The following is a 14636-nucleotide window of genomic DNA, read 5'->3' on the forward strand; positions in this document are numbered from 1 at the left end:
AGCAGCATGCTCCGGTTTGCTGAAGGCAGTGGGGAAAAATTGATTGAGCTGAACTCAAACGCCATGATACATCAGGGTCCGGGGAACGGGTTTAATTAGAAAAATGTATTCGAAGCAAAGCGATCGCTGTTGGAGGGCAGAGGTCAAGTTAGCCCACCACTTAAAAAAAGGCTTGAACCCCTAACCCCCTTTTATAAATATTCCAGTGACCTTTTCTTTCAGCGAAAACTGTAGCAAAAGCAGTCATATCATTGCATGAAATTCATATCAGAAAAAAACGCAAGACTGTACCAGGTGCACTGATGGCTGTTGAATGGAGATATGTAATTTCATTTTACTCATAAGATTTGATTAACTATAGTGTTGTCAGCTGTGAAAGTGACTGGCTGGTGCCTTGTTTCAGGCATAGTCCTGCCTCTAAACCTTAGCACATAGGTACTGTTGCATTGGCAATCGGAGTATATTCGTTTTCTTCTGTATTTTTCTTTCTTAATGGGCTCTAGTGTCGGGGTGAGGCACATTGAACTGGCTAAACCACGTTCATTACCTGTTCACTCTCTCACCTCCCTATCTCATGAGTACGGCCACCACTTTGCCTCCCCTTGTTCATATGGTACTTCAGCCCTCCACCCGCGATAGCCTTCGTCAAGCCCCTTCTCAAAACATTATTCCAGTCAGCACCGCCTAAAAAATCAGAGTTGGCAAAGTAATTGCCACTAATTAAGCACAGGTGATGATTTGCAATGTTTATAAGCGACACGTTAAATTCTGTTCTGTTTGATTACTTAAAACCGTGGACATGCTGCGGTATTTTTAAATGTTGTATAAAGGTATAATCGGTTTTTATTAAAAGCAGTGGAAAATGCTAAAAAGTTAGCTTCACAAAATTCTAAACTTAAAAAACCAGGCTCCAAAATATTCAGGTTCCATTTTTCTACTGCCTTAAATTCACTTTTTTCCCAGTTTTACTTGTAGAAATTCAAAACGAGCACAGAACATCCAGCTTGAGTACAGAAGATACTTCTCAGAAAAAGGGATAGAACGTGGATGCAGTCAATTCTACCGGCAGCCAATCCCGTACTCGAATGATACCTTCTTCCCCCGGTTATTTCACGGAACGCGTGCCGCTAATTCAGAGAACCCAGTACAGCGGGAGCCCTTTGATGAATGCGCCCAATGTTGGCAAGCAGTTAACTATTTTCATATTACCAAATGCCATCTTATTCTATGGTCATGCATGCGTGTATTACGACACTCAAACTTATATCAAATTTTGTGGACCTAATTCAAGTCAGATGGTTGAGACACAAAAAAAAAAAAAACAGTAATTCAGTGTGTTCTTAAATTCAAATGTTTTTGAACCTTATGTCCTTCCGTACTTTAGCAAAACACTCAGTCATTCAAGACTGTCACAATCTTACCTGCTAATCAAATTCAGGGAGAAAGTGTCTTGTTCGATAGCCAAAATCAGTACTCTTAATTTCTTTGCTTCATTCCATTTAAGATTCATGTTTAAAATAATGATGTTTCATTAAAAGCTCTGCACTTGCACTGTAAAAAGGTGCAGATGTTTTAGGATTCTAAAATTTAATAGCACTCTAGAGAGTGATGTGTATTCATAGAGACAAAGGGAGCCAGTGAATAATTCATCGAACTCTGTAAGCTGCAGAAGTTGCATATTATACGCTGCATAGTGTATCATTGCTCCCTTGACTCAGATTGAAATGGATTCGAAAGGATATTTGTCATGATGAATTGCTCTCATTCCAAAATTTAAACAGTAGTGAATATGGCTTTCATACCATAAATATCCAGCATAGATTAATTCATTGCAGACACATTAATGATGCACAAATGACTCATCTCACTACGTCAAAGGAAGACAGGATGTATGCACCAGCCATATTTAATAAAGAAAATGATAAAAGGCAGCCATCTTGGCTCCTAATTTTGCATGTATCCAAATAATAGTAAACTTAATTTTATGGCACTTTACATACTTTAAAAACCTGTTACAGCAAAGAATTAAAAGATAAATATGATCTAACTTTTTAGGTTACAAAAAAAAAATCAAGTACATGCAGAGTGAAATTATCAATTATCCATTTTTGACTGGAACAAGTTTTTTTTTTTGCACCCTGGCGCTATACATGCTTAGCCCATCTCCCTTTATCCTAAATGTGGAATACAGCAGTGGCATTGTAAACAGTCTACTCTTCACTCAGTCCATCAGCTGAGCCACACAGCCGTTGTACCCGAGTACTATGCAATGCTGCTGGTGCCGCTGGACCACAAACACCCAATCAGCAAAGGAGTCTCTCCTGTGAAAACAGCAAAGCCTGCCAACTAAAACTCTCCTTCCATGAGGGAGATAATGGCCAATTATCTTTCGCCCCATGGGACACCTGGCCACAGCTAGCCCTGGCAATGCACTGTACTCCAGAGGGGGGTGGGCAGATGCAACATTTAGTTCCGAAATACAACATTTTCACTTTCAAATTATACAAAAGTTGCTGTTAAAAGTGCAGAAAACCCAGCATGGCAGCAGTCACTGGAATGTGTGAGATTTGCGAAGCCAGGCATGTGCATGTGAGATCGCTCCTAAACGTGCAAGTCTCAAGCCTGATGCTATTCAAATCCAGACCTGATGGTGTGTGTCAAGGCTCGTGCTTTAGCTGGATATGCCACCCAGGGGAAATGAGGTACCATGTCAGTTTTAAGTTTATATTTTGACTTGTTACTCTCCTTGCGCCCAATGGACAAGCCAAAGTTTTGAGCAGCAGGGAGCACCACATCTCGCTCTGCAAGCACACAGTGTGCCGACAGATCAAGTCAACCCAACAGTGGTTTTGATTTAAGGGCTGTGTTTTTCCCCCCACTATAATGAAGAGTGTGCAGGATTCAGATCTGCAGATCAGTGGGGAAGGTGGAGAAACAGTGGAAGGTGCACTCTCCACTGCAAACACTGCAGGTTACTAAAAAGCTGCTACAATACTGTAATGTGCATAAGAGGCTGCCATCTTGCTATCTTCGAAAATCTGCTGCCTCTGACTTACTTGACAGAAATAGTTTGCTATACTGTCTTCCTTTATGAAAGACAGCTGAAGTCTGACAGACAAGTTCAATCATGCTTAACAGGAAATAAAGGATTTTTGTTCATGGTTTCGCATGCATTCAATATTTTATGCAAGTAGTATTATTTGTTATTTGCCATCCCAGCTCCCAGCTGTGGCCAGAGAATAAGTATGTTTTTCACTTAATCAGATTCATGATTCATACTGAGACCAGACAGAATGATTCTTTTTCATTTTTTTCTCAAAGGCTATGCAGTAGCTCTAATCAAAAATGACACTCGGTATTGCCAGACTGTAGGGTCTTTGTCGGAGCAATCACAGAGCCCAGCTTTGGAGATTGACAGTGAGCTGCCTTCTGGGACTTGAATTTGCAACCTTCAGTTCAAGGGTCCAGCGACAAAACCAGTGCCGCCCAGTACTGCTGGGAGAGTAATACTCCACCTGTAGCCTTCAGTCAGTGCTATAAAGGCAACCTATGAATCCTCTGCAAGGCACTGAGCTCAACAGTCTGTTGTGTTAATATTCTCAGTCCTTCACACAGGCAATTATGTGGTTCTTGCCATGAAGGTTTGGTATGCTATTAAAGATAATTACTTAAATCTCATTAAATTTGGGAAATGGTGTTGGCCCAGCTGGTTGTCACAGTGCTTTACATACTTTTCAAAATTGCTTTTAGAGAATCCACACAAAAGTGTTGAGACTAAGTATTTGCCAATTATTCCAGAAGAAATGTAACTGTCTTGTCAGTCTTATATATGGGATTTCTTTTCAAATATCTTCAGATAATTACAGCTATAATGCAATGCAACTAAGCAAGAAAAACAGAAAATATTTAATCATCTCTAGACTGATATGTTGACTAGATGCATCTATTGTATTTCAGTACAATGGTTGCAATTATATATTTGCTGCTATGAGAAGCATCTATTCAAGAGTGAGCAATTTTTGCCGTGTATTAAAATGAGTCTTGTAGTCCGTAACCGATCTCCTTTATGATAAATGATTGTGGCCTGTCCTGATGTATAACCAGCTGGCTGAGGAGACAGAAGTGTCAAACATTCCAGGAGAGCACGAAGAGTACTCATTCTAGAATACAATGAGGAATTAAATATTCCACTGCCATAGATAACTTATTTTTTATTTAAATAAATAAATAAATACAAAGAATTTTAGGCCTGAAATTAAAAGCTGTTTTGTTAGCAAATGTAAATGCGTAACCACTTCTGTGGACAAGATTAATTTCCCCTTTGATATAAGAGAAAGGAATACATTGTTGAGAAAACTCATTTGAAAAAAAGGTCGATTTGTTTTAGCTAGTCTACTTATTTTAACCGGAACCGATTTAAAAGCAGGCCGTTATGTGCAAAATGAAAGCTACTGCTCTTTTCGGACATAAAATATCATATCGTGTTCCAAGGTAGCCCTGCATAGCCAAGCATGCTTACAGGTATTGCTCGTTGTACGCACAGATCTTGAGAACACGTGATGAATTATGTGCTAAATAAAGAGTGTTACAGTTCACCTGGGAGTGAGAAGAGAAAGCATGCACAAATCTCAACAACCTATCACAGTTTGATTAACAAAACGATTAATCAGCATGTTTTTTTCCCACTCCGAATGCCCGTTATTCTCCGTTGTAACGGGAACAGCAGATAATTCTGCCTTAAAACGCTTCAGGCTATTCTCAGCCAACACAAAACAGACGCAAATCCTAACAAGCGCGTTCCAGCTTCGTTCGCCCATCCGTGTGACAGCTTCCTCCTTATTTAGGCACCCGCGACAGCAAGCGGTGCTTGAAGCTGGAGCTGCACAAGACTGCGCGTCTGGCCAACCAGTAGGCCTCCATGCTGGTCATTTTAACTCTTACAAATTGATCTCTATATCCAACTCTGGGCACCCTACGTGAACAATGATGACACGCCTTCCTTATGAGACTTCCGTTTTGGCGGACCTACTCTTTTTAAACTTCAATGATTTTTAACGAATTTGGCGATAGCAATCATTTCCTTTAAATGTCAATCTGAAACACTGATTTTGACTGCGTTGCAGTAGCTAACAATGCGGCCTAGTGGTAGCGTGTCAGATGTTAAGTCACTCACCAAAACATCTGTCCAACTCTCCACAAGTCCTTCTCAGACATCAGTCTCCTGCCGATCACCTTTAATTCTCCTCCTGACATTGCTCCAGGCCCTTGGACTCCTAGCACGATCAAAATGGTAAGGCTGTGGCCATTGTATCCGTAATTCGTCGCGTGTTCGGCTTCGCTCGTCTCCATTGTGGGATTTATCTTGCTGGTTTTATGGTGCACCTGTAGCCATTACACTCGAGACTCGTTTTCTACGTCACCTCCGGGTTGTTCACCCCAATCAGGTTTTTGAGTTGGGCGTGGTTAGTGACATCAAAATCGATCGATCAGTCGTAATTACAGACATAATTTTAAAATAGCACGCAATCCAATTTCATCACCATTTTCCTACGCATTATTTCACCTCGGGTTATAACCTCAAAGTTACTTTAATGGCTGCTGCTTATACATTTAAGCGCTCCTCAAGCATAAACAGGAGGACTCTGAAGGAGAATGGAGTAGGTGGGGAACAGTTGTTCATTTTCCACAGTACTGGGCTAGAGTGACATCAGTAGGGCTTATGAGCTCAGTAAGGTTTGTAGTGCTGCAGATGTCACCGCTCTGCCTGACATTCTGCAGTGTGTGACAGGCCATACGTGACAGTAATAGCTTAGCAGTGTTTGTGGTGTACAGGTGATTGATGCTTACAGCCAACAGGACAAGCAGAATCCCCATTCTGACCCCTGGTTCCCCTGCCCCCAGTTTCCGCACAGCCAGGAACATAGCCTCCCTCTGAAGCATCAATGCGATCCCTTTCTTTCTCCTCCACCCAATAACAGTTTTATCACAGTATCTATTTGAGAAGAGTGTAGGTAAAACCCACATCTTAAAATACAGCCCAGCATAGACCATCAGAACAGCTTCATGCTTCCAAGATCTGGTAAAAAAAAAAAAAGGGCAACTGTGCGTGGGAAGACTATTTAAATAACCCTCTCACCACTGATGATGCATTTTCCACTTCTCACTGTGCTACACGATGCTATCCTCTACCAAGTGTGGGGCTCCTTAATTTGCACCTAAATCAGTATCAACATTTACACAACAGCTCATGGCCTAGTCTTTTTATTATTCTACCTACATTAAGCAAGCAGATGTTATGGTTTTGTATTGCGAGCCTTAAGTAGCCAAGTCCTTTTTTTGGTATTTTTTTAAAGTACTGTGGAAGCCATTTGTTACTTGCATCCAAACTCAGTAATTAATTGGAGAATGCCAGCCTGAATTTCCTTTCGTTTGAGCACCACTAACTGAGGGTCTTCAACCTCTGATGTGCAGCCTGTCTGAGCAATCAAAATGTGAGCAGCAGGCTGGTCAAAAAAGAGCTACTATATGCTGGCCAAGAACAGTCACAGAGCCCAATTTTAAGCATTCTTCAGGAAATGTCATTAAAGTGTAACAATAGACATACTCGAAGTATGGTAGGCATCTGAAAAGCAAGGAGTTCTCAGTTTAAAGCACTTCAGGACTAGGTAGAGTTTAACACTTGGAAAAGTAGCAGACTGACTGAGGGTCCACAGCAACAGGACACAATTGTGTTCGTCTCATCTGGGAGACGGGGAGTTTAAACGCGCCAGGGTCCCTCAGGTTAAAGGTCCTTTAGCTCCTCCCACTGATGCACCAGTGGTTCACTGGCAACCAGTTGTCATGAGAGTTTAAATGCATTCATTAAAAAATTTACAAAGACAATTTTAAATTATTAATGTCAGTGTAACACATGAGAGAACAAGTATAATTACTTTCTGTAACCTTGCATGCACCTCGTTCCAGAATTGAGAATGCAATGAATGAAAGAAAAAAAGACACCTTAATACTAGTTTTTATCCACAACATTTTATTTTGGACATTACCATAGCTAGACGCAACTTTTGGAGACAGATTTTTCAGTACAGAGTAGTATTATTCACCTTCTTGGTTTGCGTTGTTGCAGTTTTATTTGAAGTGGAGTGACGGTTTGGTCCGATAAACATTGCTCAGATGTAGTGGTTGCTCTCTCCCCCCTTGCTGTACCTCCACTGATAACGTAAAATGTACAACACATGCACAGCCATATAACCTGGATACATCAGGGTAAGACAACAGTCAAAGAGACCCACATTATCAGTATTATGGTTGGGTTTTTTTTTCTTTTTTTATATATACTTTTTGTTTTGAAACACTCATAACTAATATGGCTATTTTACAGCTATGCACCAAAGGGTCAACACTGCTCCTCTAAATGTAGAGCACAATATTACCATATTTACAACTTTATTTACAGACCTTCTGCTGAGGACGGGAGGGAAAAAAACACTAAAATACACAACGGGGGGTTATAATTTTATGTTCAAGGCTGTACAGGTTTTAAATATAAAACAAAATATTTATTAATTTACAGATAGCTGCAACACATAGCTTATTGCCAATGCCCTTTAAAATATATTCCTTATTTGTTTCTTCTTTCATGATCTTTTAGTCTGGTTCACCACAGATAACTTAAACCTCACCCGTAAGTTAACACGCGACAGTGTGTTAAATCAGTGGATCGATGATGATATAAAAGGTCCATCTCTGGCTGGTAAATAAGGTTTCGAGGATCCTGGAGATGGTTTTTCTCTGATCGCCCAGACATGGTCTGGTCATAACAGAAGTTCAAGAAGACCACCCAGGACCCTCTGTCCACCCCACCCCTCCTGATTTAAAATGTACAGATACCCTAGAGGACGAGAGTGGAGGCCAAAAGTACAGAAAAAGGAGGCACATCCAGTGAAGTCATAAATGAAATCTCATTTAAGAATGGCTGATAAACTTGAATACTGCAGACGTGAGATCTGCTTAAAATCAGGAATCGTTACCACGTTAAATCACCGAAGATATACCCTGTTTTAGGAATACGAGCATGATTTTCATTTGATTATCTTGTCACACATCTGTTTGTGTACTGAAAACGAATAGAAACTTACTGTAAAATAACGACAATAAGAACAGGTAGACGTTTGTGTGTCAGGCAGTTAAGATAAAAAATAATTTTGAACTCCAAACTCTGATTGTATTTTAAAATCAATTAATTTCAAGACTTTAAAAAAAGATTGTCAGTGTGCTATATAATTAACAGCACTTTTCAGACTCCAGTCTCATCCACCAGGTTAAAATGACGATATACCATCTCCTTTAAAATCGTTTTTATAAGTATTTGTATTTTTTCTCTTATTTAAATTGGTCATAAGTCTTATGCATACCAGTTTAAGACTGAACAACGAGGGGCTAAAATCAAGATCAGTGCATCTGCTTGTGGCGGAATGCGAGTCGTCCAATCCCAGGCCTTCCTGCGGTCACGTCACTCTTATTGCTTTGATTCTCTGTCATCGACTGCTCTTCCTGCCCAATACATTCCACAAATAACGGTTAGAAGCGTTTACACCCGGTTGCAAGTGCTTGAACAGATGCTAGTACAAGCACTGCTTACTCATTCCTTTTTCAGTTTTCATTATTCAACAAGCTCAACAACCTTTCAGCCGAACTCAAATCATCCCTTTAAATGTGATTTAGAGAAGAAAAGGTAGTACCATAAAAGTGCTGTTAAAAAAAACCTGAACCTGAATCAACCTAAATAAAAGACTAGAAAAAAAAAAAACTAGCAGCATGCACCTCTTTGTGAACTGTAAACCTACCAAACAAAAAGAAAGTCCCCATCAGTCAGGGAGAATTAAGACAACAGTACAGTGGGCTTAGGTAACGGTGTGTACAGAGGTCGTCCAGAGCCACTGGAAGGATGGCGCTGTTGAATGAGAGTACAGTATGCTACAGATGTGGTGGGCGGGTGGGGGAGGGAGGCGACCTGTGGTCATATGACCTGACAGCAGCTGGCCTGGCTGGGGGGGCAGAGGAGCCCCTCCTTGGGGCTGCGCTGGATGTTCACAGAGATGGTCTTGTCACTGAGAGGTAGCTGCAGGACCTTGTTTTTCAGGTTCATGCTGTTGGCTCGGGCCAGGTCCAGTTCGTTAAGCGCGGAGGCCGATTGGTCGGGGCCGGACTTGGGGGCGGGGCCTCCGAGCCCGGCGGAGGTGAGGAGCGAGACTTTGTCCAGGCTCCCGGTGGAGCCCCCGATGCACATCCTCCAAGAGGACCTCTCCTGCACCCTGATGCTGGAGAAGCACTGGGGGTCCATGATGAACCTGCTCAGCCCTCCTCCTCCTCCCCCTCCCCCTCCTCCTCCCCCTCCCACACCGCCTCCGGCACCAGTCCCGCCCCCACCCCCACCGCCCGCCAGATGGTGGAACTGGGTGCTGAGGCAGAGGCTCATGAGTTTGAGGCTCTCCACCAGACCCCCGGCGGTCTTGGCCGAGCTGCGGGTGGAGCCCGCCGGGTGGTTGGCGCTCCCGCTGGAGCAGGTGGAGGGGCTGCCTTGTCCTTTGCCTCCTCCTCCACCTCCCCCTCCCCCTCCCCCGCCTCCACCCCCACCCCCTCCACTCCCGGGAGGGCTGCCCTTGTCCGGGCCTGGGTTTCCCCCCTCCCCGGGCGGCTTGCCCTGGCCGCCCCCCCCGCCCCCGCCCCCGGGGCTCCCGGGCGGGCCCTCGCTGCTGTCCCTGCGGTTCCAGCCGTAGGCGAAGCCGGTGTCCTTGTCCAGGCGGCGGCGGTGGCTCTCCGAGTCGTCGTCGCTGGTCTCGGAGCTGGAGCAGCTGGAGCCGCGGCCCTGGCTCTTCCGCCGGTGGAAGCGCTTGTGCACGGTGCCCGGCGACGCCATGTTCATCTTCAGCCGGCTCAGCTTGGGCGGCAGGCCCTCGTCCATGTCGAAGTCGTCGTCCGACTCGCCCTCCTCCTCGAAGATCTGGTTGAGCACGGGGGCGCTCTTGCGCGAGGTCAGCCGGTTGGTCACGCTGGCCGGCTTGCGCCGGAGCACCACCTGCGCGGGCAGCGGCGACGGCTCCTGCTCCTCTTCCTCCTCCTCGTCCTCCTCCACTCGGAAGAGGCAGGTGCGCTGCTTGCCGGAGGCGGCCGGGGGGGCGGCGGTGGGCGGGGCGGGCTTGAGCGGGTTGGCGGGGGTGGCGGTGGTGGCGACGGGCGGGGCCTGCGGGGTCAGGGACAGGAGTGACGGCTCGCTGGGCTCCTCCCTCCTCCCCAGGTCCAGCAGGCCCTTGCTGCGGTGGCCGTTGAGCAGGTTTTCGGTGCTGCGGGCGGGGGACTGCGGGCCCCCCGCGTGGGACATGGACGGGCCCGCTAGGCTGTCCTCGATGTCCTGGTGCATGTCGATCTTCGTGGGCCAGGACTGCCTGCAAGTGCCAGCAACACAAAGGATCAGGCTTTACACAGACACTTATTCAATGGGGACCAAGTCAGAGAGGTACAGGGGTCAAACAATGAAGATTAGCCAGATCAATACAAACAATGCCCTGAGCATAGGAATGAATATCCCCCCAGATTACCAAAACCAACTCTGTTCTCACATCGTTTTGCAAGTCATACCCCAAGGACGTGCATCTAATTATTTTAGCGGTATGTTCTCAGAGCGCAAACTCCTGATCCAGTGGCTGGGTGACATGATTAAAGGTCCAGGTTTGTTAAGCATGGAGGCCGATTGGTCAGAGCCAGACTAGGGGGCGGAGCCTCCGACCTTGTCCAGGCTCCCGGTACATGATTAGAGCCCCTCTTTGTTTGCCTGGAACAACAATCTCACGACTGGAACGCGTGGAGCAACACTGGCTGGGGCGTGAGGCCACCGTGAATCTCGTCCGTGTCCCGCTTACTAATGACGAGGCGACAGTTTGCACGTGCTCAGACAGCCCGACGGACAACAGCGGGCAGCTGGCCCTCAGTGGGTTGTTTCTCTGGCCTTGTTTTTCATTTCTTTTGTTTACTCCTTTTCTAAAATAAAAGCTTTCAAAATATTGTTCTACACGCTTGTTCAGACAGAGACCGCTGCTGACGCTTCAGAGTGAAAATAAAGGCGTGGAAAACCAACAGTCAGCAGGCGGGCGGCGGCCTCCGTCTCCGCAAAGTGGGGACGGCGCGGCGGGATCACAGGACCGATCCCGCCTTGCCGATCGAAGCGCTCTTTTCCTTTTCTCTCGCAGCGGCAGGTCTACCCGAGGGCCTTCGCCACGCTCTGATCCCAGATAATTAAGGCTTCATGGTTTACACGTTTCGCTGAACGGTACACACCTGCAAGAGCCCAGCTCTACCGGCCTCAGTCCCTCATCCACAACGCTCCCGCAGCCCCTAAACCTCAGCCTTTAGAGATGAATTAGGTTAGGGAAACGGGCTGAGTGGGCAGGAGGGCAGCCATTTTCTTACTGGAGAAACGAAAGACCTGCAAGCAAGCTAATGCTCCCAGGCTTACAGGCAAGCGCCAGCCAGGTTTAAAACGCCACTTATAATAGACAGCACAGATGCAAGGAACCAATGTAAAAGAAGCCATCTTTTTTACGAGAATGCTTTCACAAAAACGCACGGACAGATTTGCTGGAGTGCTTGTGACACTGCTAATGCAGTCACATTCAGACAGGCACAATGGTTAGAGTAAAGACCTACACGCCTTAGATAAAGGTATGAAACAGACATCCATTCTACATCCTTCCTACAGTTCATTTTTTATAAGCGAACGAATCAGATGCACTTCAGTTAACCCCGAACAAACCTGACTGACAGGTTTAATAGCCAAACTGAAAGCACCGCCGTCGACTGAAAAGCCAAGCACCCAGCACACCTGTGCTGTGTCTTGCTGTGCTTTCAGCAAATCAGAAAGAACTGATTGCAAAAGAAGGACCTCTCAGCCAAAAGAGTATGTGAGTGAAGGGAGGGGGTGGGGGGGGGGTGCGTGTAGGCACGGTCTGAATGAACTTTCTAAGCCCAGACTTTCTAAGTTTGTTCTACAATGACATCTGAACATGTGCAATTCCCATTATTGTGCATACAGTACGACTGCAGCACGGTCAGTAGGCCCAAGGGGGTGCGCTCTGCTGCGTACACCGCATAGCCTGCGCGTCAACCCCCCCGGAGGGGCCCAAAGGGGCACACTTCCCCTGTCTCTGTAATTACTGCACACCCTCGAGTGCGCCGTCACTGGAACCGCTTAAGAATGCTGTCATTAACAGACTTGGCGCAGTTAAGTAAAAAAAAAAAAAAAACAATTAGAGTGCCCTGCAAGGCAGTTCAGTGTAGTTACACAACAGATGCAGGGCTTTGTAATGTAGTTCAGGTCTATAAATAGGCCACCAAAAGCAGAAAAAGCTGGTACTGGACTAGCGGAGATACTCCACTCAAATCCACAATGACACACTGTGGTTAAATACATGCAGATAACTGAAAGGCATGGAAGTCAGTCTTTTCGTAAATCTCCAGAAATCAGATGGCCTAATCCTGGCCAATAGCGCGTGGATTTATTTTATTAACATAATGCGTTACAATTATAGCTCTTATGCTTAGCATTAATTAAGAGCCTATGAAAGACACCGTGTGTCAGTCGGGGAGCCCCCGATCCTTGGGCTACTGGATTCGCTTGGCTGCATGCGGGTCAGTACCTGAACTGGGCTTTGATGTTGCTGGGGCTGGACGAGCGGTTCTGAACTTCCTTCTCCTGCTTCTCTCTCAGGATCCTCTCAGCCAGCAGGAAGTACGTCGCGGTGATGTGGTTGTACTTGTTTGTTTCCAGAGCCCTGGAAGGAGAAAGGCAATTTGTTCTCAAGTGGCGTACTCTGGCATGGCTTTCAAAGCTATGAGCATTTGATAGCTCCAAACAGCTTCTCGGAGGTCATGCACACGTTAACAGAAACACGGTGGACGAATAGACAGGCTTTAAAGGGGGGGGGGTAGCCTTTAGTCTTTAACGTCACTGCGCCGCGAAGAATGTTTCCAGGTTCCTCTGCCAGACAACAACGACACCACTGGTAAAGTTCCAGAACACACTCAGGTCACTGGTTTCAATGGACAAACAACCCGAAGGAGGGCCCTGCAGGCCAGGCTGCGTGGCCCCAAAAAGAGGGAGGAGGAGGAGAAGAGAAGGGCAGCTAATCTGCCGAAACGCTCGGGAGTCCTGAAGAAAACCGAATTACATCCTCTGAGCGGTTTCGCAGTTCTCGTGCTCATCTGAATTATCTTCACAGCGTCGGCGGGAGAAAACTCCCAACTATTACCCAGAGCTCTTTGCAAACCGCCTGCTCCCATTAACTTTCCTGAAAGTGGCGACGCACTTCAGAAACAATCGCTTATTCATGCGCTGCGGGACTCGGAAATGGGCCGGGGTGACTGAAGCGAACTCGCGCTCCGCAGTCCCTTTCCTCCTCCTGCTTTTCGGCTGAAACGCCTGGGTCGTTTCCCAAAGGCGGGCTAATGTCTCTCGCTCGCCCCTCTCAGTTACCCGGGGGTATCAGAGGGAAGAAGAGAACGCAGTAACATAACCTCACATAAATCAGCCGGATGAAATGTCTCTTAGAAAAGCCCCCTGGTTGGACAGGAGATACGAGCACACGAGGAGAGAAACCGGTTTGGCAACTGCACGTGTAACTACAAGGTTACAGGTTTGGATCCCAGGGGGAGAACACCTTTGAGCGGAGTACACAAATAAATATTTAACAGAGCTGACGTGAACTGGAGAACCTCTTTCTAGGAACACATACCTTAAGCTCACATGTACATGGCCATATCAAGCTTTCATTTCAGTCATTTAATATGCCTTGACATTTACTGAATTTAGACAGGGCACCCAACTACGTCAGACCTGGGATTCTAACTAGCAACCCTTTGGTAGCAAGCGCCTTAATCAATGACCCAACGCTGCTCCTCCAACAAGGCCTGCTAACCCAGACCCGGGGAGCAACGCGGGTGCTGGTTTTAAGTTAGGGTTGGGTGGTTAGCTTAGGTTCTTACTCGACGATGGCCTCGCGGTCGGCGATGTCCCCCAGCACCATGCGCTGGATGATCCCGTTGTGCTCCTCCTCCGACAGGTTCTTGTGGGAGACCAGCGGGGTGTTGTACTTGGTGGCTGGGGAGGGGTCCACGCCCTGCAGCCAGGCGTGGTTCTCGATCTCCTCCAGAGAGGCCCGGCGCTTGGGGTCCCGCTGCAGCATGCGGTTTATCAGGCTGGAGGGCGAGGACAGAGAGGAGAGCCCGGTCAGTCACAACACCTGACTTCACTGCCGTGGAAATGCAACCCTACCATTCCCCAGAATGCAAGAGATGACCTAAATGCATCCAAATGCAACAGGAAGACTGTATTTTTACATTTACTTAAGCACTATTTTCTGCAGAGACAATCTGGGGAACCAAAGTAGGTAGGGAATGCAGGTGATTGTGTATCCATAAGCTATAGTCATGGTGAGAAGGTGATTAGCTGGCCAGATATAGATGGCTAGTTCGGGAATTTGACCACGACACCAGGGTTAACACCTCAAACTCTTAGTATATAGAGTAGTATCATGGAATGTTCAATGAACACAGTGAGTCAGCACCTCAGTTACATAACTAGTCTC

General features: G+C 46.2%; 1 protein-coding gene across 1 annotated transcript in view; it reads right to left on the reverse strand.

Moving 5' to 3' along the window:
* Nucleotides 1-7007: 7007 nt before the first annotated feature.
* Nucleotides 7008-14636, reverse strand: part of LOC118234036 (SNF-related serine/threonine-protein kinase-like) — a 37373-nt gene continuing 29744 nt past the window's right edge. Inside the window, exons 4-6 of the mRNA XM_035430319.1 lie at nt 14035-14247; nt 12690-12824; nt 7008-10442 (exon numbers count right to left, since the gene is read on the reverse strand). Coding sequence (XP_035286210.1) covers nt 9017-10442; nt 12690-12824; nt 14035-14247 — 1774 coding nt within the window. The 3' untranslated portion in view covers nt 7008-9016. The remainder of the gene's footprint in view (nt 10443-12689; nt 12825-14034; nt 14248-14636) is intronic.

The sequence above is a fragment of the Anguilla anguilla genome, chromosome 8 (assembly GCF_013347855.1).
Source record: "Anguilla anguilla isolate fAngAng1 chromosome 8, fAngAng1.pri, whole genome shotgun sequence".
In the NCBI taxonomy this organism is placed as follows: domain Eukaryota; kingdom Metazoa; phylum Chordata; class Actinopteri; order Anguilliformes; family Anguillidae; genus Anguilla; species Anguilla anguilla.